General features: G+C 38.9%; 2 protein-coding genes across 2 annotated transcripts; both read right to left on the reverse strand.

Annotated features, from left to right (window-relative positions):
- Positions 1–865: 865 nt before the first annotated feature.
- Positions 866–6,486, reverse strand: LOC128509928 (complement C1q tumor necrosis factor-related protein 7). Its single transcript, XM_053481807.1, has 3 exons — positions 6,215–6,486; positions 2,524–2,757; positions 866–1,973 (listed from the first exon to the last, which is right to left on the reverse strand). The coding sequence occupies exons 2-3, from the start codon at positions 2,747–2,749 to the stop codon at positions 1,345–1,347; spliced, it is 855 nt and encodes a 284-aa protein (XP_053337782.1). The 5' UTR covers positions 2,750–2,757; positions 6,215–6,486; the 3' UTR covers positions 866–1,344.
- Positions 6,487–8,686: 2,200 nt separating this feature from the next.
- Positions 8,687–24,803, reverse strand: LOC128509921 (NACHT, LRR and PYD domains-containing protein 12-like). The gene is made up of 15 exons (XM_053481797.1): positions 24,697–24,803; positions 23,423–23,567; positions 22,650–22,775; positions 21,937–22,047; positions 21,751–21,855; positions 21,585–21,642; positions 19,296–19,497; positions 17,415–19,194; positions 17,116–17,289; positions 16,355–16,519; positions 16,085–16,258; positions 12,571–12,744; positions 12,290–12,463; positions 10,805–10,975; positions 8,687–9,933 (listed from the first exon to the last, which is right to left on the reverse strand). The coding sequence occupies exons 2-15, from the start codon at positions 23,542–23,544 to the stop codon at positions 9,768–9,770; spliced, it is 3,702 nt and encodes a 1,233-aa protein (XP_053337772.1). The 5' UTR covers positions 23,545–23,567; positions 24,697–24,803; the 3' UTR covers positions 8,687–9,767.
- Positions 24,804–25,517: the final 714 nt, after the last annotated feature.

The raw sequence follows: 25,517 nt of genomic DNA on the forward strand, positions 1-25,517 counted from the left end.
GCATGGTTTAAAGCACTATACAAATGGAAATGAAGTAAGTTAATCATATAGAGGATTTAAGAGGCTTGTGGTATGTCTCTCACTCACTCATCATCTATACTGCTTTATCCTGTATACAGTGTTGCAGGGGCCTGGAGCCTATCCCAGAAAACTTAGGGCATGAGGCAGGGTACATCCTGAACAGGGTGCCAATCCATTGCAGAGCAAAAACACATACAAACACTACAGACCATTTTGGGGAACACCAATTAGTCTAATCTGCATGTCTTTAGACTGTTGGAGGAAACCCACAAGCACGAGGAGACCATGCAAACTCCATGCGGACAGAGGCGGGAATAGAACCTGGCTGGGAATCGAACCTGGACTTTGGCGGTGCTAGGCTAGCCCTCGTGGTATTTAAACTGTAAAAAGAAAAAAAAGAATCAGCAGTCCAGCAGTTATGATGCATGAGAAAACAACACGGATGGTGAATATGAAGACCATGTGCAGCCTTTTTTGTACTGTACTGTGGATTTCCAGACGCTCTTCATAGAGAACATATTGTTTTGTCTTGCAGTCCTGTTCTGTGCTCTGTTTTTAATTTCCTTGTGTTGATTTGTTCTTTTTTTATTCGCATAAATTGTTTAATTTAGTTTGATTCAAGTGTTGAAACATGCAATATGTCAGGCACAGATAGCGGGTGTGTTTAGGTAAATGGGTTTGTGCTCCTAGCAAGACAGTAACAATTCAAATAAAAACAACAAAAAAAGCGAATCCATAACACTGCTGATTTAGTACACTTCTTTGAATGTAGATCTGAATGTTTAGTAATACTAGGCTGTTACTGCCTGAACAAAGAGAGCTGCTTCTTGGAACAGACAACATCTGAAATCATTCATACACCAGGAGTGTTTTTATTCAAAAGAAAATCCAGACACCAGATATCACCGATAACAAGACTAAGAAAATCGCATTAGTGTCTCTGAGTATTGAAACATGACTCTTCGGACCAATGGTTCATCTGATATGTCTTTTCTTAAGGAATCCAGATGTTGTGCTTTATTGTACAGCTTACAACTTTAATAAAGATTCGTGTTTATAGCAACATATGTACTGGAAATATTAACCAGGCACTACAGTATGTAGTCAGCACCACTATCATAGGGGACAAGCTGTCCCCAGCCCAGGAGGGTTTACTAGTCCACTGACATGCAAAATAAAACCTCCTGAAATATGTCGTTTTGACAAAAACATGATGATCTATATATCAGTTACAATCATCGGATAAGTTAATACAGTATTTAACATTTTTAATATAGCCCATAAAGTTCATCTTAATAAAATATAATTAATCTTTACAGCGATCTAAGAATAATCCTCCGCCAGTGTGTCCAGGTAAGCGGTATCTGCATAGAGCAGAAACCCTGAAAATAGACTGTCGGCCCATCTCGGATCCGAGAACAGACCGTTCTGGTCCTTATAGAAGATCTCCAACCACACTTCGTCCTCTGGGTTCAGGAATATCACCGTTGAGCCAGAAGCGACATCATGATTCCCCGTGTTGGCATCATAGGTCTTAATGCGGAACTTCCCGTTCTGGACCAGGCCGATGGCTAAGTGCTTATTGGCTAACGTGATGTCGTAGGAGAAGTAATAGATGCCCGGGTACGCGCATAAGAATTTGCCTGTCTGTGGGTTGTAATGGCCGCCCTCGTTGAATAGGACTTTGTTGAACTTGATTGGCGTTTCCTCAGCCGGGTAGCTGCTGGTGATGGAAACTGAGAAGGCGGACTTGGGTACCAGGCTGCCACAAAGGCACTTGCCAGGCACTCCTCGTGGGCCCCTGTGACCTTTCTCTCCTCTCAGGCCAGGCCGTCCTTGGGGTCCTAGTTTTCCCCCGTCTCCGTGCTCACCCTCTGGGCCTCGCTTACCTGTCACACCTCTTTCACCACGCTCGCCGATTTTGCCACTTGGCCCAACTTTTCCTTTGTCACCTATATAAATTAAGGGCAGCAAAATATCATCAGACAAACATGCTGTACATTAGTAACCATGTAGTATAAGTTAAAAAAAACACTACTTATTGGGTTCCTGGGTGGCACAACTGTCAAAGTTCATAGCTACGAGCATCGTCTGACTTGATATTTTCTAAATTTTGTGCAAATCAGACAAGTACAGTACAACTTTTGGCTTGAATGATTTTCTCATTCCAATCTAATGGTGTGTGTTATTATATTATGATCTACCAGTTTTCAACTTCCATGATCCAGAGTGCTGCCTCTAAACTATGGGAGCTTTCATCAGAAAAGAAAAGAAAAGGAAAGAAAAAAAACATTTTAAGCCTTGCATAACACCATTCTAAATCCGAAGATTTGGAGCGAAATCAAAGAAAACTGATATCTTTGGAAATCAAAGCATTTTAAGCTTATTAACTGAAAATCTTGGCAGATTTGATTAGTAGGGAAAATATTAATTGATTTTCTGGACTTGTGCGGTATTTCCCTTTTTTTATGTGCATCCAGTTTGGTTTAACCATGTGCGTACCCATTTCTCCCTTCTCTCCTTTCTCTCCTTTACGTCCGTCCCTCCCGTCCCTTCCAGGAATTCCAACATGGCCCTCAGCACCCGCGGGCCCGGGTGGTCCGGGTTTTCCAGGCGTTCCCGGTAGACCTGGGACGCTGCATATAAGTCTCGGGGTCCTCATTTTGGCCTCCAACAGCTGACCGATTACACACTGCCACAGACACATGATGCCCACGATCATCCGCATCTTCAGATCTAGAAAAGATATAAGACATGTTATGCCTGTAAATTATATAGAAAAGAAATAAAAAATAATGTAAATGGAAGTCTGTGACACTCAAATCTACAGATTTATGGGCCTCCGAGTGACACAGTGGTAAAATGCTCCGGAGATCGCTTCAATTCCAAGGGTGATGCTATAGCCTCTCGCAGCCGGGGGCCTAGAGAGAGCTGATTGGCTGGGGTGAAGATCTCTCAGCGGGGTGGGATGGCAGGCACATAGCGCTTTCACATTAATCATGGCTCTACAGCCAGCCACGGACCTCTGTGCGTGGGGGAGCAGATCAAAAAGATGAAACACGTAATAGCCTTTGGTGGAAACCCCCTAGTGATGGGGAGGAATTGGACATGACTAAATTGGGGAGAAAATAGAGGGAACCCCCCCAAAAGTTCATCATGTGGTTAAATGTGGTTAGACTTCCATTACTTCAGAGATATTGGTTTTGTTGTAGTGGTCCAAATGAAAGTCCCATTCCCTCCTGCAACAATTTTCACCAATCCCGCCTTTTACTCGAAAAACATTCTCATTCCCACTCACCCTTTCAAAAACGTTTGACCTGTCTTGCCTAATCGACTCTATTCTGTTCTCATGGCTCATGCGGCGCAAACAACCTCCGCCATGTTTCCTGTTTCGCTTTATCCTTCGCCCCCGCCCTCCTTGTTCTTTTCCATGGTATTTCAGAGCAAGCTGAACTCCGTTGGGAAAGAACAGGATTACATATTACACACTTAGCACTTGGCTTGACACCCACTAAGGCCAGATGTGTGCTCGAATGGGTAGAATGATGTGTACTGCAAAGGGAGTTTGACTATAAAATGCAAACACACACCCACAAACAGTCAGGGATTCCCTTACTTGATTGTGTTTCCAGACCTACATGTTTTCCCATGCACCTTGGAATCTTGTTATTGTCTGGATTATGTCTGTCTCATCTTGTAGCATAGATCATTGGCAATGGTAATGTTGTCCAGAACCTGGCTTGCTGAAAAGACTTGGAGAGAAAAAATAACCTGAGATTTCATGTTTATATGTTTAAACACCTTGGATGTTGTTTTTTTCGGTGAGGGCAGTTACGATGCCATTTAATAAGATATTAAATATAATTAATCTTAAGCATAAAAGGTATTTAGTTTTTAGTTCAGCAGCTTCATTCCTCAATCATCATTATCATCATCATTCAGGAATGCCCTAGAAATCTAGTCCCAAAATGCATTGCAGCTGCAACAGAAACTTAAAGTAATTAGATCACTGCAGCTTGAACTGCTTTAAATCCCTGAACATTTTTTGTCAGTATACTGTACATACTGTAATCAATTCCAATGGAACATGACCCATGCTAGCTAGCCCTGATGACCATGTGAACATGCGACTGATGATCACTTAGAAGCCAACTTTAGCCACTTGTGGTTTGCAATTGTGTCCGGTGTCAGTTTTAACTAGATCAGAAATCTGCGTGTACTGTATGATATCACTCAGTCGATTAAGCTGGACTCGCTGAATTATTCGCTAATGGAACACCATTCGTTATTGGGGATTTCCATGGACGATGGATGATGTTCGGCAGCTGTGATCCAGAAAGCAATTTGGAAAATCAAAATAGAAATGCGAAAAGACCCGTTGTGTTGACAATGGACTGGGAAACAAGATTTATAAAGTTTATTATACACGCTAAGACTGACAAATAACACAAAGTGAGTTTTATTTGTCATTTGAGTTTCAAGATGACCAAATTCATTTGTAAACTATTTCCAGAAGCATTTACACAAGAAATGTGGTATTCATGAAAATCCAGTTAGATTGGATAAGCTCACATAAATTGAGTTGTAAGTACTGACTTGTTCAGCTTCAAGTCAGATAATTTCTGATGGGTAATTGCTGATTCTAATTATGGAGCACATTAATTCATTTATCTTCTATACTGCTTATCCTGTGCAGGGTCAGGGGGGGCAGGGGGGGGCAGGAGACTATCCCAGGAGAGCACAAGGCGGGGTACACCATGGATAAGGTGCCAATCCATCACAGGACACACACACACACACACACACAATACAAGCTATGGAATGCCAACCTGTGTGTTGTTGGACTATGAGAGGAAACTGGAGAACCTGGAGGAAACAGACCAAGCACGGGGAGAACATGCAGTGCACTGCACAAACATTAGTAGGTTAAAAAAATCAGTGGTGGGTTTCTCGTCCGCCATGAGGAAGGCCCGGAGTTAAGTTCCCACCCGATGCTCAAACCTCAGCCACTGGATGTAGTGCCGGTCCCAAGCCCGGATAAAATAAAAGGGTTGCGTCAGGAAGGGCATTTGGGATCGGATGGTTGGGATCGGATGGAAAAACCAATTAGCACCCCCCCAAAAAAAACAACAACCGAAGAACCCTGAGAGGAGCATATCTACTCTCATACTGTTTGTGCTCCAGGACTGTAGGTGGCGCTGTTTAAATGTCATGAGACTTTTTAACAAATACAAAAAAAGTTGTAAGTTTCGTAACAACCAATCCTAGCATGTTTGTCCATAGAGATCGCCAACTGTTATGGACACGATACACAAGCGGAGTCTCTCTCAGTGTCCATTTCCTCATCATTTACATTATACAGTAATCTCCACTTGATGCACTGTAATGTGAGGGCTGCATTACTGCATTACCGCTTAGTTGTCATTTTTGTTTTCATCCTCTGTGAGCGTTGAGTTTTGCAGGCGTGACTAAACATACTGTACATGTGCTGTAAATGATGTATTTATTATCACACTTGATAAATGAGGTGTAACATTTGACGCATTTAATAGGAGATACTTCTGCTGACACACACCTTATATCATTTCATAATCCCTGTTTCAAATCATAATGCTATTTTCATACCCATACTTCATTTCATACCTTTTAAAAAATAATAATTTTTATAATTTTATACAATACAATAATTTATTACACTTTCATTTTGTATATTCTGTTTCTGTGTAATTTATTCTCTAACTTAATTTCCAGCTTCAATTTTTACTCTATTACAAATTGTATTTTTTTATTGTATTTTTCCAGGGTAATATTGTCATTTGTATTGTATAATTGTATAAGTACACTTCATATCAGGATTACATTGCATATCATAATGTGTATAGTTGTGTATATGAAGACGAATAAAAATTTGAATTCGAATTTGACAGCTTGTTTTGCCATGTAGCCCTGTATACACAACTATAAGTGTGTTGTACAAAAACGATGTGTTCCCAATCTTCACGGCCAAGTTATTAGTGTTCACAGCCAGGCACTAACATGAAGCACATGTACTGTAGTAGAGCTCAGTCACGATAGCATTACCAGCATAACCATAAAACCACATCAGCTACTACAAACACATTAATGGGATCCAATTGAACAGTTTATACAGTGTTACGCAGTATAAAAGTTGACACAATGGTGTAATAAGTACCTTCTTTTTTTGTTGTTTGAAAACTCTAGTCCAGTCTTGCAGCAGTAATGATTCCTAAGAAGGCAGCCTGCTTTTACTCTTAGGTGGTCCTGGGCATTTTATTTGAGCAGTTCTATCAGGACTCTTTTTCTTCTTCTTCCTCTCGATCATCTACGTTCAGCAACATCTGTTTGTGTGGCTCGATAGGTTGTGCAGCCCACTTCGGAAAAGTGAGCGTCTCCAGAGTTCTGTCGGCTGCTGTAATCTCTGCATCTGTGTACCAGAACTCTGCCCTTCCCTACTCCCTCTCTCCTCTTTTAGCTTTTCATATTTATGGATATCTAGCTTTTGATGCCTTGTTTTGACCCCTCCTTCTCACTGTTCTCCTCCTATTTCAGGAGGAGGGAATGACTCCAAAGGCTAGTTCACCATTACGTCACTGATAACACAGTTCATGCCGAAATGACTGGAATAGTCCAGTATAGTACAGCACTTTAATATTTGTGACATGTTACATCAATTAAGGAATTAAATCACATCTTGGGGATTTGAGTTGTGTATATTTTTCAGATTCCTGGTTCAATATGCCAAATGTTGATATTACTGTATCATGCCCGGTTGCTGAGATACGCCCAGTGGGAGTTTGTTTACGAGGAGCACCTGTGAAAATCCTGTTTAAATGAAGATTTTGCAATGTAGCCAGAAAGAGGAAACCTTCAGGTTTGTTTTCGACACCAGGATTTCTCTTGATGCCCAAAAAAAATACCTTAAAGGTCTATGATGAAAAAAATGCATGTGTTTCTATGGCAACTATAATAAACAGCTTGGATATTGTTCACTTAAGTGCTTTGAAACAATGTTTTGGATTAAAACCTTTTCAGTTCTGTTGACAGATCAGGAAGATAAACAATTTTTCCTGAATTTAAAATTTTAATACAAGCTGAGTTTTCTGAGAAAAGCATATTAATGTAAAATGATCAACAACTAAGTGGTAGTTTTCATTGTAAAACATCTAGTAAAGTGTTTTATTGTTTTAACAATACATGCCATGTTGTCTAATAAAATTTTTTTAATTTAAATTTTTACTGACAAAGTTATGTGGTACAATACAAATACAGTGGAACCTCGGATTACAAGCATAATTAGATCCGGAAGCGGGCTCGTATTCCAAAACACTCGTAAACCAAATTTAGTTTTCCCATTAAAAATAATGGAAACTCAAATTATTCGTTCTACAACCAAAAAAAATAAATACATAAAAATAATTTATACAAAATATAAAGTAAAAATAAAACTTATTAACCTGCACTTTACCTTTAAATCCCGACAGATAAGTGTTTCCGTTTGTGCACGCAGGCACTCACATTAATGAAGAGACTGTTTTATCGGAAAAATTAGTAAGGAACATTGCTAATCACACTGACGTGAGCGCAAACCAACGGAATCACTGTTGTAAAGTAAAGTTTACCTTTGAAAAGAATCGCAACAGAGCAGAGTTTCTGTGAAAAGCAGAGAGTGTGCGTCTGTATGTGTGTGGGAAGCTAAGAAGAGAAGGGGGTGGGAGGGGGGCTGTAAAGGCGAGAGTGTGCGTGTGTCTGTGTTGTTGTGAGTAAAGGAGCACGTTGTCAAATTACGCGCACACACACACACACATAGACAAACACACACACACACACACATAGTGTTATAGTAAACAGTACACGCGTGCACGGATGTTGATTACACCAGTAAGAGACGCACACTAAGACTCAGCAGGGGAGACGATTAACTTCAATTTCGCAGCAATTTCGTTGGCTAAGTTGTGATCACGTAACGCTCGGCGTCAAAACAAGTAGCGCATGAGTGATCCATGATAGTCGGTGCTCATAAACCAAGACAATGCTCGTTTTTCAAGTAAAAAATGTATTAAAAATCTTTGCTAGCCTTGCGGAACACTCGCAAACTCCGTTACTCGCAATCCGAGGTTCCACTGTACAGAGCAATAAAACAATTAAGTAATACATGCTATTGATTACTTAATGGCACAAACCCAAGTTTTCTTCCTTGCTTATTCCTGAAGTCCTTCTTTTAAAACCTATTTTCATGTTTACAAAATTTTAAAATTACATAGAAAATTTCCAAAAGTTTACACACACTTATATACAGTACTTCTGGGTATGCAAAAAAAAAAAATCCTTCTGAAACCCTTAAAGATGAATTATAATTCTGATTCTAAACTCCCTGTATCTAAACAAACCGCCTCATGAAGGTCTTGAGAACGAATTTGTTGTGGTACAATAGCTGTACAACTTTAAAGAGAAACACTCATTTGAGATCTCCTGAGATACAGGAAACACTGAGTTTAACAGTTCTTATAACAGTGTCAGGTTTATGTTCGATATAGAGGAGAGGAAAGTGGTACTGTTTTGGCTGAGGTTGTTGCCGCTTAAGTCCAGGTCAGAAAGGAATGTGGTGCTTGAGCTTAGTGCCGAGGCCAAGAACTCACAAATGCAAAATATAAAGTAAAAATAAAACTTATTAACCTGCACTTTACCTTTAAATCCCGACAAATAAGTGTTTCCGTTTGTGCACGCAGGCACTCACATTAACAGAGAGACTGTTTTATCGGAAAAATTAGTAAGGAACATTGCTAATCACACTGACGTGAGCGCAAACCAACGGAATCACTGTTGTAAAGTAAAGTTTACCTTTGAAAATAATCGCAACAGAGCAGAGTTTCTGTGAAAAGCAGAGAGTGTGCGTCTGTATGTGTGTGGGAAGCTGAGAAGAGAAGGGGGTGGGAGGGGGGCTGTAAAGGCGAGAGTGTGCGTGTGTCTGTGTTGTTGTGAGTAAAGGAGCACGTTGTCAAATTACGCGCACACACACACACACATAGACAAACACACACACACACACACACACATAGTGTTATAGTAAACAGTACACGCGTGCACGGATGTTGATTACACCAGTAAGAGACGCACACTAAGACTCAGCAGGGGAGACGATTAACTTCAATTTCGCAGCAATTTCGTTGGCTAAGTTGTGATCACGTAACGCTCGGCGTCAAAACAAGTAGCGCATGAGTGATCCATGATAGTCGGTGCTCATAAACCAAGACAATGCTCGTTTTTCAAGTAAAAAATGTATTAAAAATCTTTGCTAGCCTTGCGGAACACTCGCAAACTCCGTTACTCGCAATCCGAGGTTCCACTGTACAGAGCAATAAAACAATTAAGTAATACATGCTATTGATTACTTAATGGCACAAACCCAAGTTTTCTTCCTTGCTTATTCCTGAAGTCCTTCTTTTAAAACCTATTTTCATGTTTACAAAATTTTAAAATTACATAGAAAATTTCCAAAAGTTTACACACACTTATATACAGTACTTCTGGGTATGCAAAAAAAAAAAATCCTTCTGAAACCCTTAAAGATGAATTATAATTCTGATTCTAAACTCCCTGTATCTAAACAAACCGCCTCATGAAGGTCTTGAGAACGAATTTGTTGTGGTACAATAGCTGTACAACTTTAAAGAGAAACACTCATTTGAGATCTCCTGAGATACAGGAAACACTGAGTTTAACAGTTCTTATAACAGTGTCAGGTTTATGTTCGATATAGAGGAGAGGAAAGTGGTACTGTTTTGGCTGAGGTTGTTGCCGCTTAAGTCCAGGTCAGAAAGGAATGTGGTGCTTGAGCTTAGTGCCGAGGCCAAGAACTCACAAATGCCGTCAGTCAGGGAACATTTCGCCAGTCTGCAAAAGTAGAATTTAAATAGAAACCAGTTATATGACAGGTACACTCGCAAAACACCATACAGTAAGGTTTTAGTTAGCAACGTGAATGTAGTGTATTACAGTGTTAGCATGATGGCATTAGAAATTGAGAAAGTAAAGGCAAAAAATCTGAATGTGAACATATTTTTTTTTTAAAGTGAGGTTTCAAATATTGATTAAAGCTCTAATTGGATTACGGTTTCCAAATGAATTTAAAACTAAATTTTATGCTATAAAACTATAATTTTACCTTTGAAAAAAATAATGTCTGTAAGACAGCTCCACTGATTTAATTTAAACGTCCTCAGACTCAGACTCTACTCTTGTACTGTATCTAAAGGCACTTCACAATAAAAGATTTGTTCCCATTTTTTAAATTATTCTACATCATTTAATTCAGCTTAATATGAAGAAATAGGAGACTCAAGTGTTTTACTACTGTATATTATGGTGGCCAAAAAGTACAACACAAAATAAAACTTAAACCAAAAAAAAAATAATAATAATTTAAAAACAAAATAACAAAACAAAAACACAAAGCCTTAAGTTTGCCTTTTTTTGTTTTTGATTTTGTTATTATGTTTTTAAATGTGTTCATTTGTTTTTAGTTTTGTTATTTTGTTTTTGGTTTTGCTAGTTTGTTCTTAAATTAGTTTTTTTCTTTTTGGTTTTATCATGATGTTTTTGGTGTTTTTGGTTTCGTTATTTTGTTTTTAAAAAAATTATTTATTAGTTTGTTTTGGACTTCTCGGCCATCTAACAGTCATTGTAGACAGATGGCACAAGGCCATATAGGCAATGTAGCTAGTAGGAGAAAATGTCATGTCATTATAGATGTATTCCACTCTACCTCAAGATCTTCATGGTGCAACGTCTACTCTGGAGTGCACTGAAGAGCGCAGTTACTCCCACATCCCCGAGATCATTATGGCTCAGACTCAGCTCTCTCAGACTCGAATTTTGGCTGAGAGTTTCAGCCAGGAAGATACATATTTCAGGGACAAGCCCACATTGTTCCATGCTGTATGGGCAAATCAGTTAGAGGAATTCAATATATATTTGGATTTTACATATTCTAACTTTTAACTAGCAAGGTTTACTGTACAATGGCACATATTTAATTATCTTATTAAGCTTATGAACTACAGTGGAACCTTGGATTACGAGAATAATTCGTTCCGGAAGCGGGCTCATATTTCAAAGCACTCGTATTTGGAAACTCACACTATACGTTCCACAGCCCAACAAAATAAATACATAAAATACTTTATACAAAATATAAAGTAAAAACAAAAACTTAAAAAAAAAAAAGTTAAAATAAATCCTGACAGACTGTTTGTGCACGCAGGTGCTGTGTGTGTGTGTGTGTGTGTGTGTGTAAAGCTAAATTAACTAATTTACTTAGTTAACTTAGCTAGCTAGCTGTTAAATTAGCCAGATATTCTGGTTTTGTAAGTTTTGATGTTAAATTCGCTAGTACAGTCTTTTTTTTTACTTTTAGCATTCATTCCAAAAGGGTAAAGTTTTATCTATTCGACAAGACAAAATTCTAAATGTCTGAGTTAGCAGAGCATTTTTTTCCCTCATGACTAATTGTTAGTGAACTTGCTAGTCATGGAGGATCAGGATTAGTATCAAGCAGTTTGAAGTAAATACGCTTTACTGCCCATAATTCTACTTAGTATCCAGAATTACTTCCTACATTCCTACATTCCTAACAGAATTTTCTGTTTAAGCTATAATTTTTTTCCCCTTGAATGAAAGTTTTGAACTTCTCTGGAATTCTGAGGAATTTTTATATGCATAATTTTTTAACAGAAAAAGCAGGAATAAGACCTAACACAGAGTAATTTTGTGTGCTGCTGCGTGTAAGTTGTGTAAGCATTTAGCTAGTTTGTTTGTAATCATGCTAACTAGCATTTTACACTGCTGTTGTTAGCAAGCCTTTGCTAATGTATGCTAAGGTAAAGGTTTGTTTGGAAAAGAAGAACTTATTAATGCGTGATTAAAATGGAGGCAAACATCCAGATTTTTTTTTTATCTTCTTCTAAGCTTCCATACTGTACATAAATTAAAATCTTGATTTTATTTTTTAATGCTTTGGATGTAAATTTTAACTTTAACCAGGAGATTTAAGTAAACTTGTACCTGTACTCTCACTTGAGTGAAATTCAACTTCTTTCAAACCTCTTTTTATATACAGTAGTGAGCGCATTCATCATGTCTATTTTAGTTTCTAGACGCCAGCCAGTGATGATTCTTATTAAAAGCTACTCTTACCGCCAGTTTTTTTTTTTTTGCAGCTGCAGTGTGAAAATGGATGCACAGTGCTCACCATAACTTTTGAAGAGTGCAGGTGGATTGTCTTAGAGCTGTACACAGCTGCTCAACCGCAGCCTTGCCAGGGAAATTCTTACTTACATCCAGTTCTCTCAGGCACGAGGGGTTTAAACTCAGAGCCGAAGCCAGAGCCGACAATCCTCGCTCGGTGAATCCACAGTTTGAGAGGCTGAAGACAGAGAGGCGTCTCTCAGCATCATGATCTTCTCATGGTTACATACAAAATGCACCTTAATGATAATATAATTATCACATATATATATATAATTTATATACCTCAATGTGTCTAATTTGCATGTCATATTATTCAGTTCATAAGCAAGTTTTTTTACTCCTGTGTCTTGCAGCTCATTGTCACTCAAATCGAGGGATTGGAGACACCAGGACGACGAGGTGGATGCGTACTCCAGCATGTTCCGGCTTTTCCAAGTTATGCCACATTTAGCCAGCCTGGAAAATTATATTGAAAAGTATAGGAAATAAAGAAAAAAAAAAGCAGAAAAACTCAAAAACTGAATACAGTAAAGGTTTATCCAAATAAAGTACACAGAAAATGAATAACAAAAAGTAACAAGAAAAATGGAAATTTAAAAACTAGAATAAAGTGATGAAAATGTGTCAATATGGGATAGTGCCACACAGAAAACAAAAATGGAGGAAAAGGTGAAGGGAAATATTGACAAAGCAAATACAAAAATTTGGAATAAAGAAGTGTGAATATATGATAAAGAAAACATGTCAAGTGGAAATACAGGCAAATGGATTATGGGAAATTAAAATACAACAAAAACAAACCTGAGGAAAGGGAAATGTGGGGAATGGGAAATTATGGAAAACAGGATAAGAGAAAAGAAAATAGGGAAAGGGGAATATGAAGACAGGAAACAGAAAAAAAGGCAGATAAAATTAATATGGAACTTGAAATGAAAATATGGATCAAGGGAACACGGAAACTGGATAATAGAAAAAGGAATATGGGAAAGATGACCATGCTGAAAAAAAAAGTATAGAAAAAGAAATATTTCAAATGGAAATGCAGGACAAGGAAATACTAGGAAAATAAAATAATGGAAAATAATATTCAGGATAGAAAAACAAAAAACAAATGCAAGGCAAGAAATTGTGGGACAGCAGAATATGGGGAAGGATTTTTTTTTAATATGAGAAGAGCAAATACAGTGGAACCTTGGATTGCAAGTGTTTCACAAAAGAAGCAAAGGTTTGAAATAAATTTTAACACGGTAAACGAGCGGGTTGTGAAATACGAGCAGTATTGTGGGTAATCGTCTCTCATGCTCGTCTCAGGCGTGTGCGTCACGCGTACAGTCAACAACCGTGCATGTGTGTACTGTTTATTATAGCACTGTGACCACATGTGTGCGCATACAGTATTTTTTATTTTGTTTTTGTATGTGTGTGTGTGTGAGTGAGGGTCTCTATCGGTAAACTGGGGTGTGTGTGTGTGTGTGTGTACAAGTGTGGGTTAACTCGAAAAATTTGAATATCATGCAAAAGTGTATTTATTTTACTAATGCAACTTAAAAGGTAAAACTAAAAAATGAGATAGACCCATTACATGCAAAGCAAGATAGTTCAAGCTGTGATTTGTCATAATTTAGATGATTATGGCTTACAGCTCATGAAAACCCCAAAACCACAATCTCAGAAAATTAGAATATTACATGCAGTCAATAAAACAAGGATTGTACAAAGAACATATCAGACCTATGAACAGTATAAGTATGCATATGTACTCAGTACATGGTTTGGGCCCCTTTTGCGGCAATTACTGCCTCAATTCGGCGTGGCATGGAAGCTATCAGCCTGTGGCACTGCTGAGGTGTTATGGAAGACCAAGATGCTTGAATATCGGCCTTCAGATCCTCTGCATTGTTCTGTCTCATGTCTCTCATCTTTCTCTTAGCAATGCCCCACAGATTCTCTATGGGGTTCAGGTCAGGCGAGTTTGCCGGCCAATGACAGTCATTGAACCAGGTGTTGGTGCTACTGGCAGTGTGGGCGGGTGCAAAGTCCTGCTGAAAAGTGAAGTAAGCATCCCCATAAAGCTCGTCCGCAGAAGGAAGCATGAAGTGCTCCAAAATCTCCTGGTAGATGGCTGCATTGACCCTGGACTTAATGAAGCACAGTGGACCAACACCAGCAGATGACATGGCTTCCCAAATCAACATAGACTGTGAAAACTGCACCCTGGACTTCTTGCAGTGTGTGCCTCTCCATTCTTCCTCCACACTCTGGGTCCTTTGTTTTCAAATAAGATGCAAAAGTTTCTTTCTTAAAAAAAGAGGACTTTGGACCACTAAGCAACAGACCAGTTCTTTTTTTCTTTAGCCCAGGTAAGACGCTTCAAACGTTGTTTGTTGTTCCAGATCGGCTTGACAAGAGGAATACGACATTTAAAGCCCATGTCCAGGGGCACACACGTCTGTGTGTGGTGGCTCTTGATGCACTGACTTTAGCCTCAGTCCAGTCCTTGTAAAAGTCCCCAATACTTTTGACAAGAGGAATACAACATACCTATGAATGGCCTTTTCCCGACAATCCTTTTCAGGCTGCGGTCATCCCTGCTGCTTGTGCACCCTTTTCTTCCACACTTTTCCCTTCCAAATAACTTTCTATTAATTTGTTTTGATACAGCATTTTGGGAACATCCAACTTCTTTTGCAATTACCTTTTGAGGATTTTTCTCCTTATGGAGGATTTCAATGATAGTTTTCTGTACAACTGTCAGGTCAGCAGTCTTTCCCATGATTGTGCTTCCGACTGAACCAGACTAAGAGAGGCTCAGGAACCCTTTGCAGGTGTTATGGCTTAATTGAGCTGATTAGAGTGGGACACTTTGAGCCTAGAATATTAAACATTTTCACAAAATTCTAATTTTCTGAGATTGTGGATTTGGTTTTTTTTAGGAGCTGTAAGCCTTAATCATCTCAATTATGACAAATCACAGCTTGAAGTATCTTGCCTTGCATGTAATGAGTCTATTTCATATATTAGCTTCACCTTTTAAGTTGTATTACTGAAATAAATAAACTTTTGCATGATATTAAAATTTTTCGAGTTTCACCTGTATGTGTGTGGGTGAAAGTCATCCACAGTAGCCCTCTTCCTCCTTTTCTCCTCTCTCTCTGGTCTCAATCACTACAGCCACAATTCTTTTTAAAGGTAAAGTGCAGGTTAATAAGTTTTATTTCTTCTTTATATTTTGTTTAAATTATTATCATGAAACGAATCGTTGTAGTTTCCATTTTTGCTTAAGGGGGAGATTCGCTTCGATATATGAGTGTTTTGATATACAAGCACGCTTCCTGAATGAATTATGCTCGCGATCCAAAGTTAACCTGTACAGGATAAAAACAATACAGGAAATGACGATTGGGAAATTGGAACAAGACAAATGGCAGCATGAGAGAATGGGAAGTAAAATTTATATGGGGAAAGGGATTGACAAGGATTGAGAAAAATGGGAAAGAAGAATATGGTGGAAAGATAGAGGAAAATGAAATACAATAAAATAGACAACAGAATACAGAACAAAAGGAGTAGAAAATTTAAACAAGGAAAAAGAAACACAGTGAGGTAATATATTTGGGAAAGTACATAAAAGATAACTGGCTCTTGGCTGCTCAGTTGAGCATAGCAGCTCTGAAGATATAGAGCATCTGAAATTCATAATAAATTGTGAATTGTCTAGAGAGTTTCCTAGCAGGACTGTGAATGGACAATCCCTTTGTTAAGAAACTCTTAAGTTTTCCACATCCATATTCCTTACCTTAGGGACTGAAGTTTACAATTTTTATTGCTCAGTAATTCAGGAAAGACTCCTGCACCTTTATCCCATATGTTGTTGTCACTCAGATCCAAATGTTTAAGGTGACACGATGTGGCGCTTAATGCCGATGCCAAAAAAGCGCAACACTCTTTTTTGACGTCACAGTGCACAAGTCTGTGTGAAATGCATTATGATTTCAGTTAGAATATGACCTGAGATTGTAATACCTGCAAAAAAACTAAAGCTGAAAGAACTTTTTTTATGCATCACCTGAGTGTTTCGATCCTGCTGTTAGGCAGTAATGCCATGATCTCACTAACAGCTCGACTTCCAATAAGATTGTAGCTCAGGTCCAGCTCTCTGATGTGTCCAAGGTTCGATTGTAGAGCAGAAGTAAGCTTCAGACCGCCAATTCGGAAGCTACAACATGCCAGGCTACAAATGAAGACAAAAATTCAATTGTATATTTACAGCCATAACATTATGACCACTGACAGATGGCTTGTAGAACCTTAATCACCAACTACACGCCAGCAAACTGTAGTCACTACTAGATGGAAAGGCAACACAGGCAGCCACTATGATCCACCAAACCCCCCACACCCCCGCCCGGCAGCATTCACATTATTTTTCTTCTCCGTACTCGAATACACTTGACTAGTAACCTATCCAATGATGGAAACTTCAGCAATTTTGCTAGTTGCTCTGGATAAGAGCCTCTGCCAAATGCCTAAATGTAAATGTAAGAAAAGAACAAGGATGTTACCCTTATGCTATGCCTAATATTATTCATATTTCAGAAAATTCAAGTAGCGTATAATGCTCTTGCATTGCTTTCTACTACAGCTGTGTAGGTCAATGGATAAGATTGCCACTTGTGCCCGGAACCAAGAGTACTCTGGCACGGTCCCTGAGTCTGGAACAGTTGTGTTTCTCATTGATCAAAATGAACCAGACTTTGGGGTCAAGTGTAATCGATCCCACAGCATTAGATGTAGAAAACCTCTGAATTACATATTGTAGGTTCTTACTTCAGCATCTCCAGTCGACAGTTTGGACTCTGCAACCCACGGCACAGATGCTCCAGTCCTTTATCCTCCAGGACATTGTAACTTAAATCTAACTTTGTAATAGCACAAGACTCAGAATGAAGAACACTGGCCAGTGATTGACAGATGTCCTTTGTAAGGTTGCAGGAAGACAATCTGAAAATCAAAGTCAACAAGGCTTAAAACTCTATCATTACACCTTCCAAAATTAAGTCTCAGATCTAATAATTTTATCTAATTGTTAATGCATGGTCATTATTAGTAAACATAACCATACTTACATGACAGTCCTGGATGCCTTGGCTACGGGTTTTAATCGCTTGTATCCCTCATTTGACCTTACGTATTTTCCTAGGTCAAACACCTCAAGCTTCTCCTCACTTGTCAGCAACACAAAGACCAGAGCTGACCACTGTGCTGGTGAGAGTGTTTCTGCCGAGAGACTCTTCCTGTTCAGGTAGGTTTGAATTTCCTGTACAAGCGTATGATCGTTAAGCTCTTGCAGACAGTGGAACAGGTTCATGGTGCTCTCAGTCCTAAGGTTCTCTCCGAATTTGAGCTTTATATAAGAAATGGTATCCTGGCAGGTCTGATCGGTGCTCACATTCTCTGGCAGGAAATCGTGCAACAGGTTCTGATTGGATTCCAGAGAAAGACCGAGGAGGAATCGAACAAAGAGGTCCAGGTGGCCGTCTTTTGAGTGCAAAGCCAAGTCCACTGCACTCTTGTGCAAATCGAAAAGTGTTGAATTTAGGCAAAGCTCCTGGAGGTTATGATTTTGAAGCAGGTCAAATTCTGTGTCAGCCCAGCATAGGTACACAAATAGTGCAGCAAGATATTCCTGGAAGCTCAAGTGCACGAAGCTGTAGACCTTCCTCTGGAATAGGGTGTTCTCTTCTCTGAAGATCTGCGTGCACACTCCAGAATAGACTGATGCCTCTTTGATGTCAATGCCACATTCCTCCAAGTCTTCTCTGTAGAAGATCAGGTCACGTTTACGGAGTTGCCTGAAAGCTAGCTTCCCAAGTGAAAGAAGGTTTGCCTTGGTAAAGCAAGGCTGCATGTCCTTCCCATCTGTATATTTTTCATTTCTTTGTTGTGTCTGGAAGATCAAGAAATGAGTGTACATTTCAGTCAGCGATTTGGGCATGTGTTGATTCGTTGCTTGGCCCAATCGCCTCTCAAGCACTGTTGCAGAAATCCAGCAGAAGACAGGAATATGGCACATGATATGGAGACTTCTTGTGGCCTTCACGTGATGGAATATTTTCTTGGCCAAACTTTGGTCACTGATTCTCCTGTAGAAGTACTCTTCTTTTTGGGGGTCATTGAAACCTCTCACCTCCGTTACTTGGTCAATGCAGTTAGCTGGTAGCTGGTTAGAGGCAGCCGGTCGGGAAGTGATCCAGAGCAGAGAGTGTGGAAGGAGATTTCCTAAAATAAGGTTTGTTAGAAGAACATTCATCGACAGTGGTTCTGTGATTTCCGAACATCTTTCGTAGTTTTTAAAATCCAGAGGAAGTTGACATTCGTCCAGACCATCAAAGATGAAAACCATCTTGCAGTTTTCAAGTTCTGAGAGTGAGATGTTTTTCATTTCTCTAAAAAAGCAATGAAGAAGTTCCTCCAAAGAGTGTTTCTCCTCTCTCATGAGATTTATCTCCCGAAATGGCAACGGAAATAAGAAATGCACATCTTGATTGGCTTTGCCTTCAGCCCAGTCCAGGATAAACTTCTGGACAGAGACGGTTTTCCCAATACCAGCTACACCATTGGTCAAGACGGTCCTGATGCGTTTGTCTTGCCCTGGTAGTGGTTTAAAGATTTCGTTGCATTTAATTGGTGTCTCTTGTACCACTGGAACTCTGTTCAACGACTCGATCTGTCTCACTTCATGTTCATCGTTGAGGGTTCCACATCCACCCTCTGTGATATAGAGCTCGGTGTAGATTTTGTTGAGAAGGGATGGGTTTCCTTGCCGAGCGATTCCTTCAAACACACGCTCGCTCTTGTGCTTCAGGCTGGATTTGAATTTTTTCTGAATTTTATATACATTTCCAACTAGACCAGGAAAATTTAAAAACCATTATATTCTACACAAATTCGACTGTGGATTACTTAATATCGTCATGATTTTAACAAAGAAAGAGAGTGTAGCTTACATTTATTCAGCTTTTCGAACAAATCGTGCTCTTTCATGCCTTTTAAAATATGTAGAGCGATCTTTAGAGCCGCTTCTTTGGCATGATTGCTGTCCTCGTCTTCCTCTGCACTTTCCACAGATCCAACATAATCTGGGTTGAGAATCTGGCTTATTTTCTTCATCTCTCTATTCATCAAACTCATGAATTTCTCCTCAAAGTTCTAATACGAGCAGTTAAATAAATAAAATTAGACATGCTGGAATATAAGAAAGGGGACACTTAAAAAAAAAAAAAACATTTGTGCATATCAAATGAACAGTACATAGAAAGACTATGTTTAAGGTAGAAGGATTACTGTATATGCAAAAAAACTGAATCATAAAAACATGATTTTTGCTGTGCACATAGACTGGGTCACATATTAGTTTTGTGCATCAAACCTGCCTGGACAGTAGTGTTATTTTCGTCATTATTTTTGACGAAAAATATTTGTTGATGATCTTTTTTCCCTGTTACTAAGACAAGATGATGACGAGACGTCATGTGAATCAGTAAATAGTGACAGTGATGACATCAGCATGCAATATTGTTGACGATAAACTCGGGTGAATGAAAAGAGCCAATATTTTCGGCCATTTTCTTCATATTGAACGGGAGAAAAAAGCTGATGTGCCGTAATATCGGAGGGGAAACAGTGGGGGCACACAAACCTAAAGAGATGCATCAAAGCAGACTACAAAAATCACCCAGTTTTACAGCCTTATGTTATCACATGTTACCATAATTACATGTTATGATGTATTTGATTTTATAGTTAAACCGAATGTGCCAAACACATTAATCTAATAGGTTAGCAAATGATTATGACCCATAGGAGCTACAGTATCCCTATAACAATCCATGTGTGTAAATTCATATAAAAAGATTTTTAGTCAACTAAAACTTGAATAAACAACAATAGAATAAGATTAACTAAATATGATAAAAGGTTACAGGGACACACTGCTGGACAAACAAAATGGCAAACTGTAGTTGAAAAAAAGCTTTTTCACTTTGGAGAAATGGAAAAAGGTCATGTGGTCTGATGAGGCCAGATTGACACTATGCCAAAAGGACGGGTGTGTCTGGGTGATAACAGAAGAGGAGGGATAGTGTCCACTGTACAAGCCTCTGGGGACAGTGTTGTGATCTGGGGTTGCTTCAGTTGCTCAGGTCTAGACTCAGCAACGTTACGGGGCAATAAAATAAAGTCAGTCGAATAAATTATTTTGCTTTGGTCACGCAGTGTACAGTATATCAGTAGCTTGTATTTGGGTTGATTACATTATGAGGTTGCCATAATAAGAATGATGTGAGTTGAAACTTTGGAGGTGAGTCAAAAAATGATCTGCTTTCTAGCTTTATTTTAATTAATTTTTAGGAAAAACAAATACATCATTGTCCGACTTAATCTCCTTGCTTTTTAATAGACTTTATCCATCTGTTCCCTCATTAAAAATGTTTTAAGCTGAGCTACAGTACGATACACAAATGCACTTCATCAGAAGTGAATATTCGTCCTCGTCTCGCTGCTTTCAGGGGACCAAACATGTGGGAGTCCAATGAAGTAAGAACAAGGCTCTAGGGAGGACGCTTAAACACCTTGAAACAAAGTTTTTGCAGAGTGTCCACAGTGTGGGCCAGAAGTCATGCAAGATCACGACGCCCTTGGGAGCGGTCCTCTGCGTTTTTGAGACTTTTAAACATTTTCTCATCGATGATTGAAGATGATTCTGTCCCATACTCTGCCGTTCACAAGCTTCTGGACAATCCAAACATTTCTGTTTATGCTCTGCTGTGAGATGTTTGAGCACCAGGTGCACCATCAGACAAAAAAAATCACTGATTGCTGCTCTTCTTTCTTGCAAATCACAAGTAAGGCACCCATTTTTGCTAGCACTGCAGTTACAACTGGCCTGATGTAACCCGATCACATCTGCACAGCGGTGACTGAGAAGTCAGTAGCCTTAAACGGAAAGCATCGATATTTTAATATAACCGGAGTGTGGATCATTATTGACTCACCCTCATATATATAATAATATGTAGCGGCATACATGATTGGATTTTTTTCCCCAAGTCTGTAATGCAATACTTTTTATGTCAAACATGATAAAAAGAAAAGATGCATTTCACTGAAAAAAACAACAACAACACTAAACTCTGTCCTTTTGCGTAATTGTGTACTTTGACCGAACTACGTGTGCTTAGTCTGTCAACACTTTCAGTTTCTCCTCCAAAGGCAAAAACAAGCTTTAAAAGCTTTACCCTTATTGTAGCAGAAAGATACGTCTGTTCAGGCTGGCGAGATCCTCCTGGCTGGTCCCTTTAAAGGAAGACAAAGATTAAACAGAGCATAGATTAATTAATAACTAAAGTTATCATTTACTGGATAACATTTTGACATTGTGAATTAATGCAACCATAAAGCAACCTTTCATCAAAGATGATCTCCTTGGAAGAGCCTGGTGGATCCATGAAATGGGCACTCTTCATGGACACACAGCTGGGAGCAGATGAGCGTTTCTGCCTTCCCGTACTTAGGAAAAGACAGACGTGTGTAAATAACTTAAAAATCACCAACTACAAACAAATATTAAACAACAAATATAGATAGTACATTTCTTCAGTAGGTGCTCTGTCTTCAAACTTGACGGGTGGATCCATTGACTGGTGGCTCCTCATGGATAGGCAGCTTAGAGAAGATGAACTCTTGGTCTCAAGAGAAGCCCTTAGACATAAAACAGAACAGATATATTTCTAGTGACAAACATTATGTACAGTATGTAGTTAAAGCATTTTATCAGGCACAATAACCTTATATGTGAACATTGTAGGTCTATAATATCATCTGATCCGATGATAAGCTAACAAAGCATCTAATCAATGAAAGCAATGGACGAGGGATGAAATGATGGGTTGTCAAACACAACTTACCCCCACACATTTTTATCCACACCTCAAAGGCAGCTTATAGGAGACACCTGTGTGCCAAAATGGTCTACTAACATAGTAGTGTCTAACGTAGTAGGGCTGTCAATATTAACACGTTAACGCATGTGATTAATAGCATTACTATTTACTTTACTCACATTAATTATATGACCAAGTTTGACCCTAATGGCTTCCCATTTAATGCAGATTAAAAAAGATGACTGAGGAAAGATTATTACACAGATACAATGTAATGTAAGATGTGGGAGTGGTGGCTCAGGTAGCGAAGGCTCTATGTTGTTGGTTTTCGGATCCGAGGATTCGGGTTATTAACTAATTTAACATTTTTAATCGCATTAGTCTTTAGTGACATGATATGATATGAATATATTGGTATACCATTGCTCAGGAGTGTTATCTGCTGGCTTTAGTGTAAGTGGCACCTCCATGGACCAGTCACTCTTCATGGACAGGCAACTGGGGACAGGCGAGCCAGCTCTCTCCTGCTGGATGCCTGTAGCACCGCTGGATGGCGGTAGTGTATGTAATGACAAGGCATTAATCATTTTTCCCATGCATTTATATATTTGTTTATTATGTAAGGCATTGGTTAAAAAAGGTTTGTTGCAACATCATGCTTGGCTTAAGTACTGGTGAATAATAAAATGATTTACATCAGTGTTGAAAGAGATGTTCAGAGATGGTTAATATTACAAATAACCACATGGTGTCAAGAACTTACCAGAAGTGTATCGTGCATTCTTGAAATATCTGGCATCCCACTAAGCAGGCTATTTTAAGAGTAATGTGAGCTTTGAACTATTTTACTGCTTTGAACAGAATTTTGGGATTCGAGATTATTTTCTATCACTCTTCCCTGAGATAGTCAGACACTCAGATGTTATATATGGTGATTAGATATGTGTAATATTTTTAGTTCTGCAGCCAGGAACACATCATGCTTGAATAAAGCTGAGAGGAATGTTATTGCTTCCAGACCGCTGTCTTTGGGTCACAGCTGATTGTCTTTTTTTTTTGGCTTTTATTAATACCAAATGATAAACCGAGGAGGTTTTTCGCTTGGTGAAGCTGAGTTTCAGAATGCATGAAAAAGAATTTCTCACAAATGCATAAAATATGTGCAAATACACACACAAAAAAACCCCCCACACCTTTCCGCACCAAGAACTTTCTCATGCTTTGTGGATGATCTTCCTTCATCCTTGTAGGCACCTCCCACTTCCTGGACATCGCCATGCTCCTGAGGTTCCGTGGGGACATGTGCGCTGTCCATCCTTTCTCACGCACCTAAATCACCTGCATGGATTAAATACAGTCATGCAAATTATATTCAATCAATTATTTAACTTCTATGCTGCTTATCCTGTATACAGGGTCTACAGGTGTATAACGGCCTATTATAGAAGACTTTTTGCATGGCGCAGGGTACACACTGGACGGGGTGCCAATCCATTGCAGGGAACACACACACATACACACAATTTGGGAATGCCTATTTGCCCAGTTTGCATGTGGACTGTGGGAGGAAACTCCATGCCCACATTCCCATGGAGGCGAGAATCGAACCCGGACCCTTGAGGTGCAAGGCAACATGTATTATTTGGGATTGGAGGTTTAATGGTGGAAGATTTAGTGTTTTACTGTGTATTAGTTTAAATCTGACCAATTCATGTACTTGGAACAACGAAAACATATAACAAGTAAAGAAAAATACTTGTAGAATGTACAGTAGAAGGTGTCTACCTCGAGTAGAACGATGGAATCGAAAGAATCGACACAGCAGTATCGATTCACTTATCCTACAGTGTGTTTATGCTTGTGAGCAATTTTTATTTCAGATTTTTACATTTTATTATTACTATGATTTCCTAACAACTACTGATCGATTGATATATACTAGATTTATTCCTCAGCAAACGCTCTGATCTTGTTTTAACTTGTAAAAGAAAATTGATTCGATTCCTTCCTGCTTGTGAATCGATTCCTTTAATTTGTTCAAGGCAGTGTTTCAAGAAAGATCAAAGAAAGATCAATCAGAAACATCAATATATTATACTTTTGTTTCCCTTCTTTTAATCACACGATACTAGCGCTGTGCAAAACGGGAAAGAAAATCAACACGGAACGATTCCTTCCTGCTCGTGAATCGATTCACCTGATCATTCCACTGCCTGAGAGGGTCAGTTACTTACGTCATTTCTAAATCAAACTCAACGGATTTTTAAATTTGTACAAACGATTTATTTCCCCAAGCAGATGGTTTTTAATATTTCAGGTGTATTAATAGACACAAACATCCTGGGGTTAATCACCGCGGTCTGTATCGGCACTGAGGCGGAAAAGCTTCCGCATAAACACTAAGACTTCTCACACACGTCCACGTGAAGAACGAGTCTGGAGAGGAGATGATCTCATCTCGCGTTACCTGCTGCATGACCGCTGAAGGTTACTGACTCGTCGGATTATTATGATTATTATTCTCCAGACATCACTTCAGTCATGTGTCTCTTTCCCTGTAGGTTTCGGTTTCTGTTCTGGTCCCTTTAAGGAAGTTAACTCTTCCAACACCAAACTTACATCCATCCATCTATCCATCCATCTATCTATCCATCTATCTAACTGCCTATCTATCTATCCTTCTTACAGTTTTTCTCAGTTGCTTTGGTGCATTTCTCACAACAGAATTGATCTCTGCACCACTACTAAGGCTCTTCTCAAAACAATTAGTGCAAACCGCAAAACATGGTGGATATAACTTGCAAAAGTGAGTCACTTCATCAAAAAGAAAAGTCAGTTGTTCAAAATGAGTAGTCAATACTTCAAAAGCAAGTCCCTTAATCAAAACAGATAATATATTCATCAAAAGCAAGTACTTATATCAATCAAAGTGTCAGGGCTGTCACAATTACAAGTCATTAGCACCTTTGGTCACAAAATCAACTGGTTCGAACATGTTCTCATTGTGACGGATTTCTTTGTAGGTGCTTTCCAATGACGTGTCAAGTCTGGACAGCATGCATGGCATGTTGAAAACCATAAATTGTAAAGGAAAATCAAGACACTTCATATGCACTCTTGATAATATTTAATTGAAACTGTTCACAGCATTGTGCAACTGGGGAAATACAGTAAATCAAACATTTAACAGCAAACATAAACTCACTTAGACAGTAAACCTTACTGAAGTAGTTATAAAACAAAAAAAAACAACTGAAAAACAGACACTGCTGCATATCAATCATTGAT

This window comes from Clarias gariepinus, chromosome 22 (assembly GCF_024256425.1).
Source record: "Clarias gariepinus isolate MV-2021 ecotype Netherlands chromosome 22, CGAR_prim_01v2, whole genome shotgun sequence".
Taxonomy (NCBI): domain Eukaryota; kingdom Metazoa; phylum Chordata; class Actinopteri; order Siluriformes; family Clariidae; genus Clarias; species Clarias gariepinus.